The 17,760-nt window shown below is 45.5% G+C and overlaps 1 protein-coding gene and 1 long non-coding RNA gene across 6 annotated transcripts in view; one reads left to right on the forward strand and one right to left on the reverse strand.

The window, feature by feature from the left end:
* Window positions 1-17,760, reverse strand: part of LOC148640737 (uncharacterized) — a 28,536-nt gene that overhangs the window by 6,752 nt on the left and 4,024 nt on the right. Inside the window, exon 3 of one of the 4 annotated variants that reach the window (XR_015930080.1) lies at window positions 1,723-1,921. The exons of 2 other annotated variants lie outside the window; for them this stretch is intronic. This is a non-coding gene — a long non-coding RNA (uncharacterized LOC148640737). Of the gene's footprint in view, window positions 1-1,722; window positions 1,922-11,306; window positions 11,395-17,760 lie in introns of all 4 variants that reach the window. One more of the 4 variants, XR_015930079.1, reaches the window with a different exon arrangement.
* Window positions 369-17,727, forward strand: LOC148640739 (uncharacterized). 2 transcript variants are annotated; one of them, XM_088619317.1, is made up of 9 exons: window positions 369-950; window positions 5,993-6,079; window positions 8,635-8,718; window positions 9,528-9,629; window positions 9,767-10,204; window positions 10,974-11,125; window positions 12,130-12,245; window positions 16,338-16,497; window positions 17,035-17,727. In XM_088619317.1, the coding sequence occupies exons 1-8, from the start codon at window positions 887-889 to the stop codon at window positions 16,483-16,485; spliced, it is 1,191 nt and encodes a 396-aa protein (XP_088475443.1). In that variant the 5' UTR covers window positions 369-886; the 3' UTR covers window positions 16,486-16,497; window positions 17,035-17,727. The 2 variants fall into 2 exon arrangements, with proteins under 2 accessions (XP_088475443.1, XP_088475444.1); XM_088619318.1 differs by having other exon boundaries at window positions 17,053-17,727.

Consider the following 17,760-nt stretch of genomic DNA (forward strand, 5'->3'; position numbering starts at 1 on the left):
CAGCAATTTTAAAAGTTACCCCCTGGCAGCCTGAACTCATCAGATCTCCAAAACCGAGCCCGTCTGGTCCTGCTACTGGTCCTCGCGTGGAATGGGGGGCTTCCCGTGGAAAACATCCTTGCAGTTGCAAGTGGCAGACCACTAGGGGGCTCTCTTCCCCTCTGGCCCAGAATTGCCACAGACCGTTCAATGCTCAGTATGGTGAGGGGCAACTGCTGGGACTTTATCTTGCAGTTCAGGTGGAGGAGGAAGTGAGTCCCTGCCACATGCAAAGCACTTTTGGGATCATGTCCCCACAAGAAAAAAAAACCTCCCTTCCCTGGGCCCAGCCTTTGTGCTGCTTCCCAGATAAAGAGCCCTCAGGCTACAGGACGGTCACACTACTGCTGCGGGGTTGTGACGCCCACTGTTCGCCCATATATCGGCGGACTTGGACGTGAGAGCCCTGGGTGGGCAGACGCAAACAGCAGCAAGGGTGAGAAAGCAGAAAAGAGGACACTTCTTCCTGTTTGGGGTTTCATATTACTGTGCTGCTCGGAGTGTCAGCCAGTCACACAGCCAGTCAGTCAGTCAGTCAGCCAGTCAGACAGCCAGCTAGTCTGACAGTCAGACAGCCAGTCAGTCAGCCAGCTAGTCTGACAGCCAGTCAGACAGCCAGTCAGACAGCCAGTCAGTCAGCCAGTCAGTCAGCCAGACAGTCAGCCAGTCAGTCAGCCAGTCAGTCAGCCAGTCAGTCAGCCAGACAGTCAGCCAGTCAGTCAGCCAGTCAGTCAGCCAGTCAGACAGCCAGTCAGTCAGCCAGTCAGTCAGCCAGTCAGACAGCCAGTCCGTCCGTCCGTCTGCACGTCTGCACGTTAGTGCTCTAGCTGTCAGCCTGTGTGCAGCAATGGCGGAGGAGGTGTGTTACTCCAGCGTGACCTTCTTTAAGAACCCCTCTGTGGAAACACCAGGTGAGTCTCTCGCCACGTCTCTTACAGTCAAGGGCAGAAATCAGGGCAAGATCTTTTGAGATGCCTCCAGAGGCTGAATAGTGCTCAATTCCTACTATACAGAAGAGCAATTTTTAGTGTTTACAATTTATTTTTATTCATGGTCAGTTAAGCAATTGTTGTTCTTAAACAACCTTTGGCTTCCGGTGAATAGAATCAACAAACTAAAATTCTGTGGAAAATATAGCAGTTGAAACAAAAGCCGCCTAAATATATTATATTGTCAATCTACATATTACACACTGAAGATTTACTTTTAATACCACTTCATTAAATTAACATAATGTGGCAATATGCATTCTTTAAAATGCTACCCGTGTGTTTGTGCAGAATAGCATTTTAAGTATATGGAAATAACATGGTGAAATATAGAAATAGACGAAGGTGTTAACGGTCCAATTTTGTTTGTACCTTTCAGTCACATTGTAATGCTTAACATTACATCTCCATTTAAACCTCTGCATTAGTCCCAGGATAATCGTCCACTGTGTGCTATAATGTGATAGAGCATCTATCATTTTAATTAGCCGTATGTTAGGATATGTTCCACAGTGATAGGATTTCTTCTGCGTGTTTTTGCGATTCACTGCAGAGCGAAGATCAGTCATTACCGCCTTTGTAGACCATATGAAAATGCTCGATGGCCCGATTTCTCAGAAATGACGTTTTTTCCTACAAGCAACTGCTTCCGCACCTAGAGAGACGTTTCACACAACGTGCAAACTGGACCTACGGTGTTACAGTGTGGTTTGGCAGCAGCTCGGTGTCTGACTGGAAGGCGTTGCAGGGGGTGATCAGGTCAGCCCAGTCCATCACTGGAGTACAGCTCCCCTCTCTCGCGGACATTTTTCCAACTCGCTGTCTCAGGAAGGCTGGAAGGATCGCTCAGGATACCAGCCATCCTGGGTTCTCACTTTTCTCCCTCCTTGCTTCTGGGAAGCGTTATAGGAGCATAAAGGCACGAACGTCCAGATTCAGACACAATTTCTTCCCACAAGCTGTCAGATTACTGAACTCTACCACTACCATTGGCTCTCGTTGATGTGTTTTTTAAGTTGTATGTTATTTAACTTGTTGTTGCTGCTGTTGTTCTGTGCCTATGTTTTTGGCGATTCCCTTAATGTCTGTGTATTGGAGCATAGATGCACATAAGCATTTCATTGCACTTGTGCACATGACAAACTGAACTGAATATAAACATCACATTCAAAAAAGCAATAGAACGGTACATAACTGACATCAACCCAGATGCTCTGCTCCTATACGAACACCCACAGGTGAGCAGAACCTGAGAGTTTACACCCCCACAACACCCCCAGCCCCTGCAATTACACATCACGCCTTCATGTCTGCACAGAAAGGGCTAATTGCACTTGCCCGTTAACCAATACTCCTTTGTCCTGAACTCCTTGAGCACTCTGACTGAAACGAGGGATAAAATAATCCCTCGTTTTGTTGCGTCTGCTCTTTTTGGGAAACGCCCAGGGATTTGTAATGACCAAAGAGAGGTAGGACCTCAGTTTTAGGTCATTGACATTAAGAGAAACTGACCTGAAATCGCTGTGTTCTACAGGACAGGTCTGCTCAGGCAGGGTGCAATATGGAATGTGTCCCATACTGCAGGAATAGCGTTTGTGCCAACTGACATCTTGAGAATTGGTTGCCGCGCTGGAATGAATTTTCTCGCAAATCGCTGCAGAGTAAATGCACTTGTATTATAAACACCGGTTGCCTTACGAACGTTTGTGCACTGAAACGTATTCAAGACTTGATCTTTACTAATGATAACCCTCTCTGTTTGAAACAATCATCAGAGGAGTCTGTTTTATCACACTGGGTGAAAAACAAATTTAGTTCAGTTGAGAACCGAAGGCCATGATCTGTCACTGTCACTTTCTTCAGGCTGTCAGAGTCTCTTTTGTAAGAGGAGGTTCTATGAACTTCAGAAGAGTTACAGATGGGAGGAGATCGTTCAGCCTGTTTGGCAGATAGTTGCTGATTGACCCCAAGGTCTCATCCAGCCGTTTCTTGAAAGACGCCAGGGCATCAGCATCAGCCACATGGCTGGGCAGCTTGTTCCATCCTCCCACAACCCTTTGTGTAACGTAGTGCCTCCTGTTCTCAGTATACACTACAGGATTTGCATTGAAAATAGACACGTTTACGTTTTTGTCTACGGTTGTATGAGGTTTTCAAATTATTTTCCGTATCCTTTTAACACTCAAACATTTGAGCAAACTAAGCATTGTCGTCAGCACAAACTGTATATTGTTTAGGGTGGTAAATTGACTCCCATTCTTTACTTTTTGTTTAGCAAGTTCTGAAATGTTTTTAATCCACTTTCCTATCATTTCCACTGGTCTCAGGTTCATGACTCATTTTACAGATGGAGGTTGTAACTTGTTTATGTTTAAGAGCAATGAGTTACCCACTCTGGTGCACTGACCTATAATTTTAACACAGGTCAAAGATATTTGCTCCTTGTCCAGGATCTACTGGTAAATATTGATGGGTGAAGCCTAGAGACAGAGGTAATTAAGTGCATTCAAATAATGCCATTAAAAGACAAGAGTGGAACAAAACTCAGAAGAGGCAGTGTCCCACAAAGGATTAGAAATGAATATCATTGACATTGGTAACAGGTTCCCAGAATTCTGATGGCCAAACTGGCGTTCCTTCACCTGGTGGTTTACATCCACATCAGTCGCTGCCCGGCCACTAAACCTGTCCCTCTTACACCAAGACCCAAGCTACTGACATGTACGTCTGTCCACACCGATACTGATCAACAGTGCAATCAACAAATTCAAAGCATCACGTGATGTGTCGAAAGTGGCCTCTTCTGTCTGAGCCCTGCATTGACAACATATTTGCATCCCAGAGGAGATAAGCCAACTGAATCTCACATATCAGCAAAACACACTGACAAGGACGTACTGTATGTTTCTGTTTAATCTGTGGTGCCTGACTGTCTGGGCAAGAAGACCTGCAAGCACAGGGAGCTGGCCGTATATAATCAACGGCGATAAACAAATGGAAAATAGCCACGAAATGGGCAACTGTCCCAGTCCAGCGAACAGAAGGACTCGACTGGGGAATAGACTTTTAAACAGGATATAGTCATCGTCTCGTCAAGATCTAGCAAGACTCATGTTTTATGATCAGGATCAGCAATTTCATGATCAATTGGAAAGTATGATGGTCATTTGCGATGTGTTCATGGCCTCACAAAAACGTGCCGATGCAGGATTTTAAATTGATAAAGTGGACTCGGAGGGTCTCACTGAATATTTTTCAGTCCCGCCTAACACATCCTATCCGGAGCTAACTTCCGTCTCCAACCTTCCTTATAAGCAGTTTGCTGATCAACAGGAATGCATATTACGGGGGTAGATTTGACGTTTCCTTTAAAAGAAAGTTATTTCAATTGCACTCAAGCCACACAGAGCAATGAACTTGTAAGAGCAGCAGGTTTGTTCCTCAGTCTGCTGTTTTGGCCGGGCGGAGTGAAAGGCATTCACTGTGGCATCACACTGTCAAGCAATTTGCTTTCGACGTTTTAAGTGACACGTTTCAGGTGGTTTCAGTTCAGTATCTTGCAAAATACACTGCAATATTTGGAAGGGGGTGGCCAGGTGGTGTAGTAGTTAGAAAATCCGCCTCTCAGCACTACGGCCCTGTGCTCAATTCCTGGGGTGCTGTCTGGGTGGAGTTTGCATGTTCTCCCCATGTTCATGTGGGTTTCCTCCCACAGTCCAAAGACTTGCCGATTGGTTAATGGGCTGCTGGTAAACCTGGCCCTGGTGTGAGCATGTGTGTTTCTGTGTGCGTGCCCTGTGTCGTCCCATCCAAGATGTATCCTTCCCCGAATTAGAAGAGGGGGTTAGAATATGGATTATTCTATTACATTATATTAATGCATGAAAATGCTTTTGCTTGACAACACTGAATGCTAATCTCTCAGCGTACATGTGCGTGCGCTGTGCCAAATTGACAGGGTTCTGCTTTCTCAGCACCAGGAGGCTTCTGGTTTTGCTGCAGAAATGACTTGCCCTCAGGGCGAGATGGGAGAGGGGAGACATTTCCATAAATGTGAAATAAACATAATTTCAGACGGTACAGGCTCTGTTCTGTTCTGTTCCAGGAAAGCACGTGACTGCTTTTGTTCTATGACAACTTAAAAAAAACTCACAGTGCCTGCACAGCCTCTCCAGAGAAATACAGTTTGCGGCCTCACGGCCTTAAATCACATTGTAATAATAATAAGAAGAAGAAGAAGAGGAATTGCTTACACTTATATAGCGCTTTTCTGGACACTCCACTCAAAGCGCTTTACAGGTAATGGGGTCTCCCCTCCACCACCACCAATGTGCAGCATCCACCTGGATGATGCGACGGCAGCCATAGTGCGCCAGAACGCTCACCACACACCAGCTCTCAGTGGGGAGGAGAGCTCACACCTGCTGAGCTTCAGTAGGCTGCCAGTTGTGAGTTGCAGGGTGATATGGCTGCTGGCAAGTAACACTTTGTAACACTTGTAACACTTTGGATGGCTGCAGATGAAGGAAACTTCATTTAATGAAGGAGAAGCCACATCTAGATTTCTATTGTACTGAGATGTTAAATTGTGTGACCAGGAGCCTATCCCAGCAAGCAACGGGCACAAGGCAGGACAGCACCCAATCAACCTACTGGCATGTCTTTGGACTGTGGGAGGAAACCCATGTGAACCTGGGGAGAACATGCAAACTCCACACAGACAGAACCCCAGGAATTGAACCCTGGGCCCCAGCGCTGCGAGGAAGCAATGCTCACCAACTTACTGCCTGTGACATTAAAGAATTTTAATGAATATTTACTTAATTACAAAAAACATCACATTTTCCTCAGTGATGAGACTGCTGTAGTATGAACATAATGTACTAATAAGCTCCTTATCTCTCTCTCTCTGAGTGTGCGCTGTAAGTGTGTCGGCACAAACTAATCTCTCTCTTTTCCTTCAGAGAACAACAGTGAGAAATCAATCTATGCAGTGGTGAAGACAGACAGATCTCACTCAGCTCAGACAGCGCCTCCTACTGGACCGGGAGGTTAGTCACAACTTAGCTCTGCAGTAACGTTGAAATTCACAGTCCATCCATCCATCTTCTAACAGCTATTGTTGGAGTCGGAGGCAAAGCCTATCCTGGCAAGCAACAAGTGCAAGTTGGGGTACACTCTGGACCGGCAGCAGTCCATCACAGGGCCACACACAGACACACGCACACCAGGACCAATTATCCCAGCAGCCAATTCCCCCACCAGCACGTCTTTGGACGGTGGGAAGAAACCCATGTGCACCTGAGGAGAACATGCAAACTCCACACAGACAGCACCCCAAGATCATTTCAATTTTATTTTAACAAGAAAAAAAAATCATGTAGCACTGAGTCTGTGCATTTTATTTCTTATACTTCTAGTAGCAGGCATTTAAAATGGGATGCATTCTAAATCAATTTAAATATAAGAGCAGGCGGTCCATCTTTACACAAGGGGTGGTGGAGGTGTGGACCAATCTACCCAGACAAGCTGTTGTAGCTGATACGCTGTTTGCTTTCAAGAAACAGTTGGATAAGAGTCTTAAAGCAATTGACTAGTTATGGGTGGGCTGACCAGCCTCTCCCATTTTTACCTTATGGAGGAGGTATTCCAGTTTGCTCCCATTGTTGGTCTGAGAGGTTCTGATCCTAACAGGACTGGTCCTGTTAGCGTGCTGCCAGGCATTTTTCACCGTGCAGGGAGCAATGCTTTAGGAGAGACAGCCTTGCTCTTGGCTGATTTGTCTTCTCTGTGTGAGCCAGATTAGGGCAAATACTGCAAGTTCCAAACTGCCTGCCCTAGGAAGGTTTATGGCGAGCACATGTTTATGGGGGAATATCTGATATTTCGATATGTTATCTCTCTATTTCTCCACACCCACCTATTGTTTTAGAATAGAGAAGTATAGAGGACCAAGTGTTCCTTGTTTGTCTGGTGACTGTGTGCTCTCAAGGGGAGAAGGGGAATTTACAATAATAATTTTACCAGAAGTTATAAAAGGTCAGTCCCCACCTACATCTGGTGAGCTGATTCTGGGCCTGCTGGACACATTACCGTAACTCCTATAATACTATAGCTGTTACTCTTAACTGCCTTTTTCTCACACCTCCCATCAGTCACACTGTGTAACAATAATAATAATAAACATGATTTTATATAGTGCCTTTAAAGGTGGCTTCTCAAAGCTCTTTACAGAATGACAACAACAACACAAAAAATACACAAGATATGCACAATGAGAAGAGACAGTAGGCGGGGGTACTGAATACAGTAGGAGCAGAGGGGTAAAGAACAGAACCAGTTAAGTAAAGGCCCCTCTAAAGAAGAAGGTGTAGAGTCTGGATTTGAAGGAGTTTAGGGAAGGCGACTCTCTGATGTCCTTAGGGATAGAGCTCCAGAGCTTTGGAGCATAACAGGAGAAGCCACAGTCACCCATAAAGTGTAGCCAAGCCATGCAGAGCCTTATACTGTAGGTGAGCCTGAGGATTTTGAAGCCAACACAAAACGTGACAGGAAGCCAGTGCAAGGACTCCAGGATAGGAGTAATATGATCACTTGCACTAGACCTGGTCAGTCGAATTTTGGACAAACTGGAGTTTGTTCAATGCGGATTTAGAAATTTAGAAATCCCAGCGAGTAGAGCATTACAGTAGTCAATTCAGGAGAAGACAAATGTGTTGATCAGCTTTTCAGCCACAGGTAGCGATAACATACAATGTAATCTAGCGGTATTTCTGAGGTGAAAGAAAGATGTTTTGACAATGTGTTGCACACATGGGTCAAAAGTCGAGCCTGAATCAAATGTCACCCCCAAGGTTTTCAATTTAGACTGAAGTTCAAGTATAGTACCACCCACAGAAAGAGTTACAGCGTTGGCTTTGCTAAGTTGATGGGGGGAGCTGATAAGCATGACTTCAGTCTTATCACAGTTTAGATTAAAGAAATGTTGCATCATCCATGTTTTTTTGTCAGAGGCACTAGAGAATAGAGACGGGGACATCAGTGTCAGGTTTGGTATGGATGTAGATTTGAGTATCGTCGGCTTAGAAATTATAGCTGAGGCCATGTGATCTGAAAAGCTGACCAAGAGGAAACATGTAAGGGGCCTAGTATCAAGCCCTGAGGAACACCGGACTTAACGAGTCCAATTTCAGACCTAAATCCGCCAAGAGAGACAAAGTGACAGCGATCAGTGAGGTCAGACTTGAACCATTTGAGAGCAGTGTCAGAAACACATCAAGATGAGAAAGTAAGAGATCATGGTTAACAGTATCGAAAGCGGCACTGAGATCAAGAGAAATGAGGATAGAAAGGGAACCTGAATCAGTTGTTCTCATGCAATGAACTTGGAAAATTCCTGATGCACACCTGCATTTTAATGTGAAGTCAATGCATTTTTATTACACTTTAGCAAGCATGAATACATTTGCAGGCATCTATATGTCTAGTAAGTGAGCCTCTTACAACATGCCTAAGGCACACACTGTGCTGTTGATGTAGTCTGGTGTACAGTTATGAAATGTGCCCGTATTGACACACTTTTTCTCCCTGTCTGACTCTCTTGAAGCGAATAAAGATGAGGAGATCTATTCAGAGATTAAGACAGCAGGATCTCTCTCTGCCAAGACAGAGCCACCTTCAGCCATGCCAGGTCGGTCGCACACACACCACAGTTTGAATATATGAACATTGTTACGCGGGGCATTAACATATAATATAACTTGAAGAAAATTGGAGTAATACATGAAGTAGATTTCAGTCCGTTACCCTCCATGCTTAAAAAACAGTCATATAAAATACATTTACAGTGTATTTGAAAAGAGAAACAGTTTGGGGCTGTGCTTTTAAAAGGAAATACCAAAAATGCCTGTTTCAGAGTTTGATTTGTCCTGCTTCTCCTGTAGACAATGTGGTGAGATGATGAAGACCAACAGAGTAGTAAAGGATTCTTATTTAATTCAAGGGGAAGGACATTATTTAGCCATACAAACCAAAAGCCAATGAGGACATCCAGTCACAGAAACTTAGCACAGGGGGAATTTCCAGCTAAAACTCACATTCAAATCTAGTGGCTGCTTTTAAGGGGGAACTGCAGTCCCAATTTCTCAGTTCAGTCATTAAATCATGGTAACTAAATTAAGGTCCAATTAATGAAAAAAAGGCAGTAGAGCTCTCTCTCTCTCCAAAATCAGTATTAGTCGCCGAGAAGGAATGGATGGACAGACAATTAAAGAGACATCTATCAGATACTAAAATTAGAGACAGTTGTAAAGTTTTTTTGTTGTTATTATTACTATTATTAGCGGTAATTACTAATAGTAACAAGTAGTCCAGAATTCTCAGTGTAGGTGTCTATGTCACCTGAAGGTGTCTATGTCCATGCAGAGTGAGCTCTCTGTGGGGCTAGGGAGTAACAGTGCAGTGCAGTGTGTTTATTTCCACTGGTGTCTGTGTCCACAGTGAAAGAAGAACCCAGGCATTATTCTAACAAGCTGGCTGCAGTGTGTCTGGGGCTGCTGTGTGCTGGCTCACTGACTATCGTTGTAGCTCTGAGTGTCTACTGTGAGTAAAACACACAATCGGAATAGATATGTTTGTGCACACCCTGTGCATCTCTGTGTTTGTATTGTGTGATAGTTTCAGTGAATCTGTAAATGGGTGTATAACTAAGGCACAGTGTGTCTGTTTCCTACCAACAGATAACCTAGTCTCTCAGAGAGACAATGAGGAGAACAGAAACCTGTCTGAGACTAATTCCCTGATGAAGGAGAAGCTGGCTCAACTCACAGCTAACTACAGCAGGCTCACTGTGGTCAAGGAGACGTTACTGCAAGACTACAACAACCTCACCATAGTCAAGGAGAAGTTACAGGCAGACTACAACAACCTCACCGTAGTACAGGAGACGTTACTGCAAGACTACAATAACCTCACTGTAGTCAAAGAGAAGTTACAGACAGACTACAACAACCTCACCGTAGTCAAAGAGAAGTTAAAGACAGAGTATACAAGAATGAAGGATGAAAGAGACAATCTCCAGTCCCAGGTCACTGGATTTAACCAGGCACTCACTGAGATGAACAGGACAATTGCTACACTGAATCGTTACTGTCCTGTCACAAATCCGGCCACACTGGGTGAGCTCTCCGACCTCTCAAAATTATTAAATTGTAACGTCCTTGAAGACGTTAACCTGAGTTCCAGACTACTTCGTCATGAAAGATCCCGCAGGACAGTTAAGCAAGAGTAGGAGGTGTTAAGCACAACAATCTGGCTAAATTCTAACCTGGGTTTGAATAATCTGACCTCCTTAAATTCAGATGATTTACCTCCATCTGGGCTGCAGGTGCAGAATGAACATGATACAGGTGGGGTGTTCTTCATTGGTGGTAGTAGTGGGATCTTTTGGAATGGAATGTTTTACTGTACAAAAATGCACTTATCAGTAATATGTCCATATCTGAGTTTGGCTTATTAGGCCAGATCTTATCCTGCTTTTCATGTCATTAAGCAGACTGCATAGCATGTGTTTCACTCCCTGGACAGGATGTTGGTCCAGCTCAGAGATCACACCCCAGCAATGAGGATCCCATTCTTATACAGCTGGGTGGACTGAAGCCACTGTGGTAAATCCTTCACTGGAGGTACAACAGCAGGGATCTGAACCCACAGCCCACTAGCTATGAGTATAGAGACTCACCTGCTATTCAATACTGCCCAAGGGAGTTGTAGTATTAAAAACTGTGCAAATATTTTTAATTTGTGTAGTTTTGTTTGTGCAGAACTGGAAGGGGTTTCCCTCTATCAGTGAAGGTATGCGAGATGGTGGCACTGGATTGTGCTGGAGATATGGTATGAGCTGGACTGATATGCGCTGCTGGTGTTGTCTGTGTTTTGCCTCTACAGAGCGAGCCTGCCAATCCTGTCCTCAGGGCTTTGAGTTCTACAACACCAGGTGTTACTTTTTCTCTTCTGAAATAAAGAACTGGGCTGACAGCCGCACTGCCTGCAGGAGCCAGGGAGCTGATCTGGTGATTATAGAGAGCAGACAGGAGCAGGTGGGTGACTGTCTGGAAAAAGAGAGCAAGGTGTATGATTTTTTTGGGGGGGTGTTAATATAAACAATCAAATTGAATTGATACTGCACCAAAATCAGAGAATGGATGGAGGAAGAGAAAGAGGCAGAGACAGCGATAAAAGTGATATGACATAATAGTAGCTAAAAAGAACAATTTTTACCTCGACAATCTTTCCTGTGAATTTTATGTCCCGTCTCCGTGGAAGTGATGTGCTCCAGGTAATCACTGGCATGTACCCTGCCACTGTCCTTCTTGGAATCACAGCAAAGAGTGCCTCAATCTCTGCAGTTTTGTTTGAGAGGCTTTTAGCCTCCATTTTGGTGTCCACGTTACTGTCATAAGAGTGTCAAAGAAAGCCCCCAGTTTCCAAAGTTTAAAGTACGTAATTTTTAAAAGTAATTTTTCAAGCCCCTCCACTGACCCATGCCTTTCTCCATCTTTGTCACTGAGTTGTTCTAAAAGTTTATTGGAGTTCAGGGCTGAGTCTCGTTGAAATTCACTACCTGACAGAAGTGTTTTATATCAGCCTGTGTGTTTGTTCTGAAATCATGTGCACCCTTATTACTGAACACAGATAAAGCCCCTCATCGAACTGGTTGCTATGCAACTAACACGTTTTAGTCTGGGATTTTTTCGTTGCAAATTTTGGCTGACTTTTAACTCCTGTGACCCATACGTATTCAGCATTAATGGGTTCCGATTAAAAACATCCACTTCTTTGGATCTTTGATGGGCTCTTTTCAATAACTATACAAAAAGTATTCTGTTGTAATTCGACAAAATGAGACCTCACCTGAAGGGGTGAATAATCTGGCCAGGCCCAGTATATACCTTGGTTATTTACAGTACCAACAGCGCAAAAAACAAATTGACATCCTGGGGGAGTGAAATAGGAATGACAAGGAGACCCAGGATTGTGATTGGAGAAACAGTTCTACAACTCCCAGTATCACTACAACTATGGATTTCTGTCCTGTGCACAGGAATTTCTCCGGAACCTCACTCGGAGCCCAAGTAAACAATCGGCCTGGATCGGCCTGACTGACCAAAACAAGGAAGGGACCTGGCTCTGGGTAGATGGCACTAATCTGACTGTCAAGTAAGATCTGTGGGAGAGTCTGGAAACTACACTAACTCACACACTGCCCACACAGTTACAGAGTGAGAGAGCAGTCCAGTACTGACCTACACCCTGACTGAACACACTGTATATACTCACACACTGCCCACACAGATACAGAGTGAGAGAGCAGTCCAGTACTGACCTACACCCTGACTGAACACACTGTATATACTCACACACTGACCACACAGTTACAGAGTGAGAGAGCAGTCCAGTACTGACCTACACCCTGACTGAACACACTGTATATACTCACACACTGACCACACAGTTACAGAGTGAGAGAGCAGTCCAGTACTGACCTACACCCTGACTGAACACACTGTATATACTCACACACTGACCACACAGTTACAGAGTGAGAGAGCAGTCCAGTACTGACCCACACCCTGACTGAACACACTGTATATACTCACACACTGCCCACACAGTTACAGAGTGAGAGAGCAGTCCAGTACTGACCTACACCCTGACTGAACACACTGTATATACTCACACACTGACCACACAGTTACAGAGTGAGAGAGCAGTCCAGTACTGACCTACACCCTGACTGAACACACTGTATATACTCACACACTGCCCACACAGTTACAGAGTGAGAGAGCAGTCCAGTACTGACCTACACCCTGACTGAACACACTGTATATACTCACACACTGACCACACAGTTACAGAGTGAGAGAGCAGTCCAGTACTGACCCACACCCTGACTGAACACACTGTATATACTCACACACTGCCCACACAGTTACAGAGTGAGAGATCAGTCCAGTACTGACCTACACCCTGACTGAACACACTGTATATACTCACACACTGCCCACACAGTTACAGAGTGAGAGAGCAGTCCAGTACTGACCTCCACCCTGACTGAACACACTGTATATACTCACACACTGCCCACACAGTTACAGAGTGAGAGAGCAGTCCAGTACTGACCTACACCCTGACTGAACACACTGTATATACTCACACACTGACCACACAGTTACAGAGTGAGAGAGCAGTCCAGTACTGACCTACACTCTGACTGAACACACTGTATATACTCACACACTGCCCACACAGTTACAGAGTGAGAGAGCAGTCCAGTACTGACCTCCACCCTGACTGAACACACTGTATATACTCACACACTGACCACACAGTTACAGAGTGAGAGAGCAGTCCAGTACTGACCTCCACCCTGACTGAACACACTGTATATACTCACACACTGCCCACACAGTTACAGAGTGAGAGAGCAGTCCAGTACTGACCTCCACCCTGACTGAACACACTGTATATACTCACACACTGCCCACACAGTTACAGAGTGAGAGAGCAGTCCAGTACTGACCTCCACCCTGACTGAACACACTGTATATACTCACACACTGCCCACACAGTTACAGAGTGAGAGAGCAGTCCAGTACTGACCTCCACCCTGACTGAACACACTGTATATACTCACACACTGCCCACACAGTTACAGAGTGAGAGAGCAGTCCAGTACTGACCTCCACCCTGACTGAACACTCTGTATATACTCACACACTGCCCACACAGTTACAGAGTGAGAGAGCAGTCCAGTACTGACCTCCACCCTGACTGAACACACTGTATATACTCACACACTGCCCACACAGTTACAGAGTGAGAGAGCAGTCCAGTACTGACCTCCACCCTGACTGAACACACTGTATATACTCACACACTGCCCACACAGTTACAGAGTGAGAGAGCAGTCCAGTACTGACCTACACCCTGACTGAACACACTGTATATACTCACACACTGACCACACAGTTACAGAGTGAGAGAGCAGTCCAGTACTGACCTCCACCCTGACTGAACACACTGTATATACTCACACACTGCCCACACAGTTACAGAGTGAGAGAGCAGTCCAGTACTGACCTACACCCTGACTGAACACACTGTATATACTCACACACTGCCCACACAGTTACAGAGTGAGAGAGCAGTCCAGTACTGACCTACACCCTGACTGAACACACTGTATATACTCACACACTGCCCACACAGTCACAGAGTGAGAGAGCAGTCCAGTACTGACCTACACCCTGACTGAACACACTGTATATACTCACACACTGCCCACACAGTCACAGAGTGAGAGAGCAGTCCAGTACTGACCTACACCCTGACTGAACACACTGTATATACTCACACACTGCCCACACAGTCACAGAGTGAGAGAGCAGTCCAGTACTGACCTACACCCTGACTGAACACACTGTATATACTCACACACTGCCCACACAGTTACAGAGTGAGAGAGCAGTCCAGTACTGACCTACACCCTGACTGAACACACTGTATATACTCACACACTGCCCACACAGTTACAGAGTGAGAGAGCAGTCCAGTACTGACCTACACCCTGACTGAACACACTGTATATACTCACACACTGCCCACACAGTTACAGAGTGAGAGAGCAGTCCAGTACTGACCTACACCCTGACTGAACACACTGTATATACTCACACACTGACCACACAGTTACAGAGTGAGAGAGCAGTCCAGTACTGACCTACACCCTGACTGAACACACTGTATATACTCACACACTGCCCACACAATTACAGAGTGAGAGAGCAGTCCAGTACTGACCTACACCCTGACTGAACACACTGTATATACTCACACACTGACCACACAGTTACAGAGTGAGAGAGCAGTCCAGTACTGACCTACACCCTGACTGAACACACTGTATATACTCACACACTGACCACACAGTTACAGAGTGAGAGAGCAGTCCAGTACTGACCTACACCCTGACTGAACACACTGTATATACTCACACACTGACCACACAGTTACAGAGTGAGAGAGCAGTCCAGTACTGACCCACACCCTGACTGAACACACTGTATATACTCACACACTGCCCACACAGTTACAGAGTGAGAGAGCAGTCCAGTACTGACCTACACCCTGACTGAACACACTGTATATACTCACACACTGCCCACACAGTTACAGAGTGAGAGAGCAGTCCAGTACTGACCTACACCCTGACTGAACACACTGTATATACTCACACACTGCCCGCACAGTTACAGAGTGAGAGAGCAGTCCAGTACTGACCTACACCCTGACTGAACACACTGTATATACTCACACACTGACCACACAGTTACAGAGTGAGAGAGCAGTCCAGTACTGACCCACACCCTGACTGAACACACTGTATATACTCACACACTGCCCACACAGTTACAGAGTGAGAGATCAGTCCAGTACTGACCTACACCCTGACTGAACACACTGTATATACTCACACACTGCCCACACAGTTACAGAGTGAGAGAGCAGTCCAGTACTGACCTACACCCTGACTGAACACACTGTATATACTCACACACTGCCCACACAGTTACAGAGTGAGAGAGCAGTCCAGTACTGACCTACACCCTGACTGAACACACTGTATATACTCACACACTGACCACACAGTTACAGAGTGAGAGAGCAGTCCAGTACTGACCTACACTCTGACTGAACACACTGTATATACTCACACACTGCCCACACAGTTACAGAGTGAGAGAGCAGTCCAGTACTGACCTCCACCCTGACTGAACACACTGTATATACTCACACACTGCCCACACAGTTACAGAGTGAGAGAGCAGTCCAGTACTGACCTCCACCCTGACTGAACACACTGTATATACTCACACACTGCCCACACAGTTACAGAGTGAGAGAGCAGTCCAGTACTGACCTCCACCCTGACTGAACACACTGTATATACTCACACACTGACCACACAGTTACAGAGTGAGAGAGCAGTCCAGTACTGACCTACACCCTGACTGAACACACTGTATATACTCACACACTGCCCACACAGTTACAGAGAATATAAAAAAGATAAAGTTCTTCTGCAAAGATGGGGCGAGGGGTGGTTGGAGAGAAAAAGAAAAGAGAGTGGGGACAGATTGAAAGGTAACTGGGCTGTGGGTTCTGAACAGGTGAGTTTTAAATTGCAGATTCAGGGGGTGGTTTGTATTTCTGCAGTCCTACTAAAGCCACACTGTTCTGTTTCAGATACTGGGCTAACCAGCAGCCTGATAACTGGCAGGGCAATGAGCACTGCGCATTGATAGATAGCGCATTATCAACTGATATGGAGAAGATCTGGAATGATGTGCCTTGTACTGGCAGCAAATACCGGATCTGTGAACGTTCCTTTTAAAGACTTCACTCTGTGAGTAGCTGCATCTGTGTCACATGTTCCATAGTTCTGTCATTTCTCCGGTTGGATCACTTCTGTCTTTAAGAAACATACCCAGATGAATGATCTGCTAGCCATTCTCTACACGGATTTGCTGTTTAAAAAACAATTCTAGCATAACATGGATGGGCAGGATTGGAATGCTTGACAATGTTGTCTCGCGGTGCTTGGCTTCTTGGAAAATTGGACCCGGTGCGTGTGTGAGTCTGTGCGGGTGCGCTGCGGGTGCTCTGGGGGTGATCTGCTGGTGATCTGCGGGTGCTCTGCGGGTGCTCTGCGGGTGCTCTGCGGGTGCTCTGGGGGTGATCTGCGGGTGCTCTGCGGGTGCTCTGCGGGTGCTCTGGGGGTGATCTGCGGGTGCTCTGCGGGTGCTCTGCGGGTGATCTGCGGGTGCTCTGCGGGTGCTCTGCGGGTGATCTGCGGGTGATCTGCGGGTGATCTGCGATGGATTAGCATCCTATCCAGAGTCCAGAGAGTACCCTAACTTGCACCTGTTGCTTACTGAGATAGGCTCTGGCTCCCCCACAGCCCTGAACTGGATGAAGTGGCTGGAGAAAATGGATGGAGGGATGAGCTTGTTCCACACTCCCACCACTCTTGGTTGACTCCTGCTCTGGCTTTTGAAATGCTCTTCCACCCAGCTTTCTCCTGTATCCTCAAAACGGAGGATGTGCAGTTACTGTGGCAGACGGGGACTGAGAGGATATTTGGGGTGAAAGTTTGGATTTGTCAGAGAGTTCAGAAAAAGACATTTCACGCCAACCCTTCTTTTTTTTTTTACTCCGTGTTGTTTTTAACATTAACGGCAAAATCCTTCCCCCAGGGTTTGTGAGCGCACCTTTTTCCAGACTGAGAGCCTTTCATTTTGTTCGCGCTCTGTGACGCATCTGAAACATATCAGATTAAAGTAAATGGATAAACGTGTATTAACACTATATAAAATAATGTGTTTAAAGATAACCTTTTGGGATAATTGTTGGTATGTTTTTTTTTACTTTGTCTTTGCTATTTCGCCCACATTTTCTCAACTGGGCCCTTTCAAAACATGTTTCTCATTTCCTTAAATCATTGACTCAACGGTTGTCTTTGCCATCCTATGTACGGTTCACTCATTAGATTAAAACCTGTGCTGTTTGCTTTCCTTGTGTGACTGCACTGCTCTGTAGTTTGCTGTTTTCATATAAATAAACAGTTTGGAGACTCCTTGGGTTAATTCTAATATTGCACATTTCTTCA

This window comes from Lepisosteus platostomus, chromosome 25 (assembly GCF_059453375.1).
Source record: "Lepisosteus platostomus isolate fLepPlt1 chromosome 25, fLepPlt1.hap1, whole genome shotgun sequence".
Classification (NCBI taxonomy): domain Eukaryota; kingdom Metazoa; phylum Chordata; class Actinopteri; order Semionotiformes; family Lepisosteidae; genus Lepisosteus; species Lepisosteus platostomus.

What these genes read in the sequence shown, in the direction of transcription:
- LOC148640739 (XM_088619317.1), top strand. Translation starts at nt 887, where the DNA reads ATGGCGGAGGAGGTGTGTTACTCCAGCGTGACCTTCTTTAAGAACCCC. An exon ending in TGTAGCTCTGAGTGTCTACT is followed by an intron (nt 9,630 to 9,766) that starts GTGAGTAAAACA and finishes TCCTACCAACAG; the next exon opens with ATAACCTAGTCTCTCAGAGA. An exon ending in GGCACTAATCTGACTGTCAA is followed by an intron (nt 12,246 to 16,337) that starts GTAAGATCTGTG and finishes GTTCTGTTTCAG; the next exon opens with ATACTGGGCTAACCAGCAGC.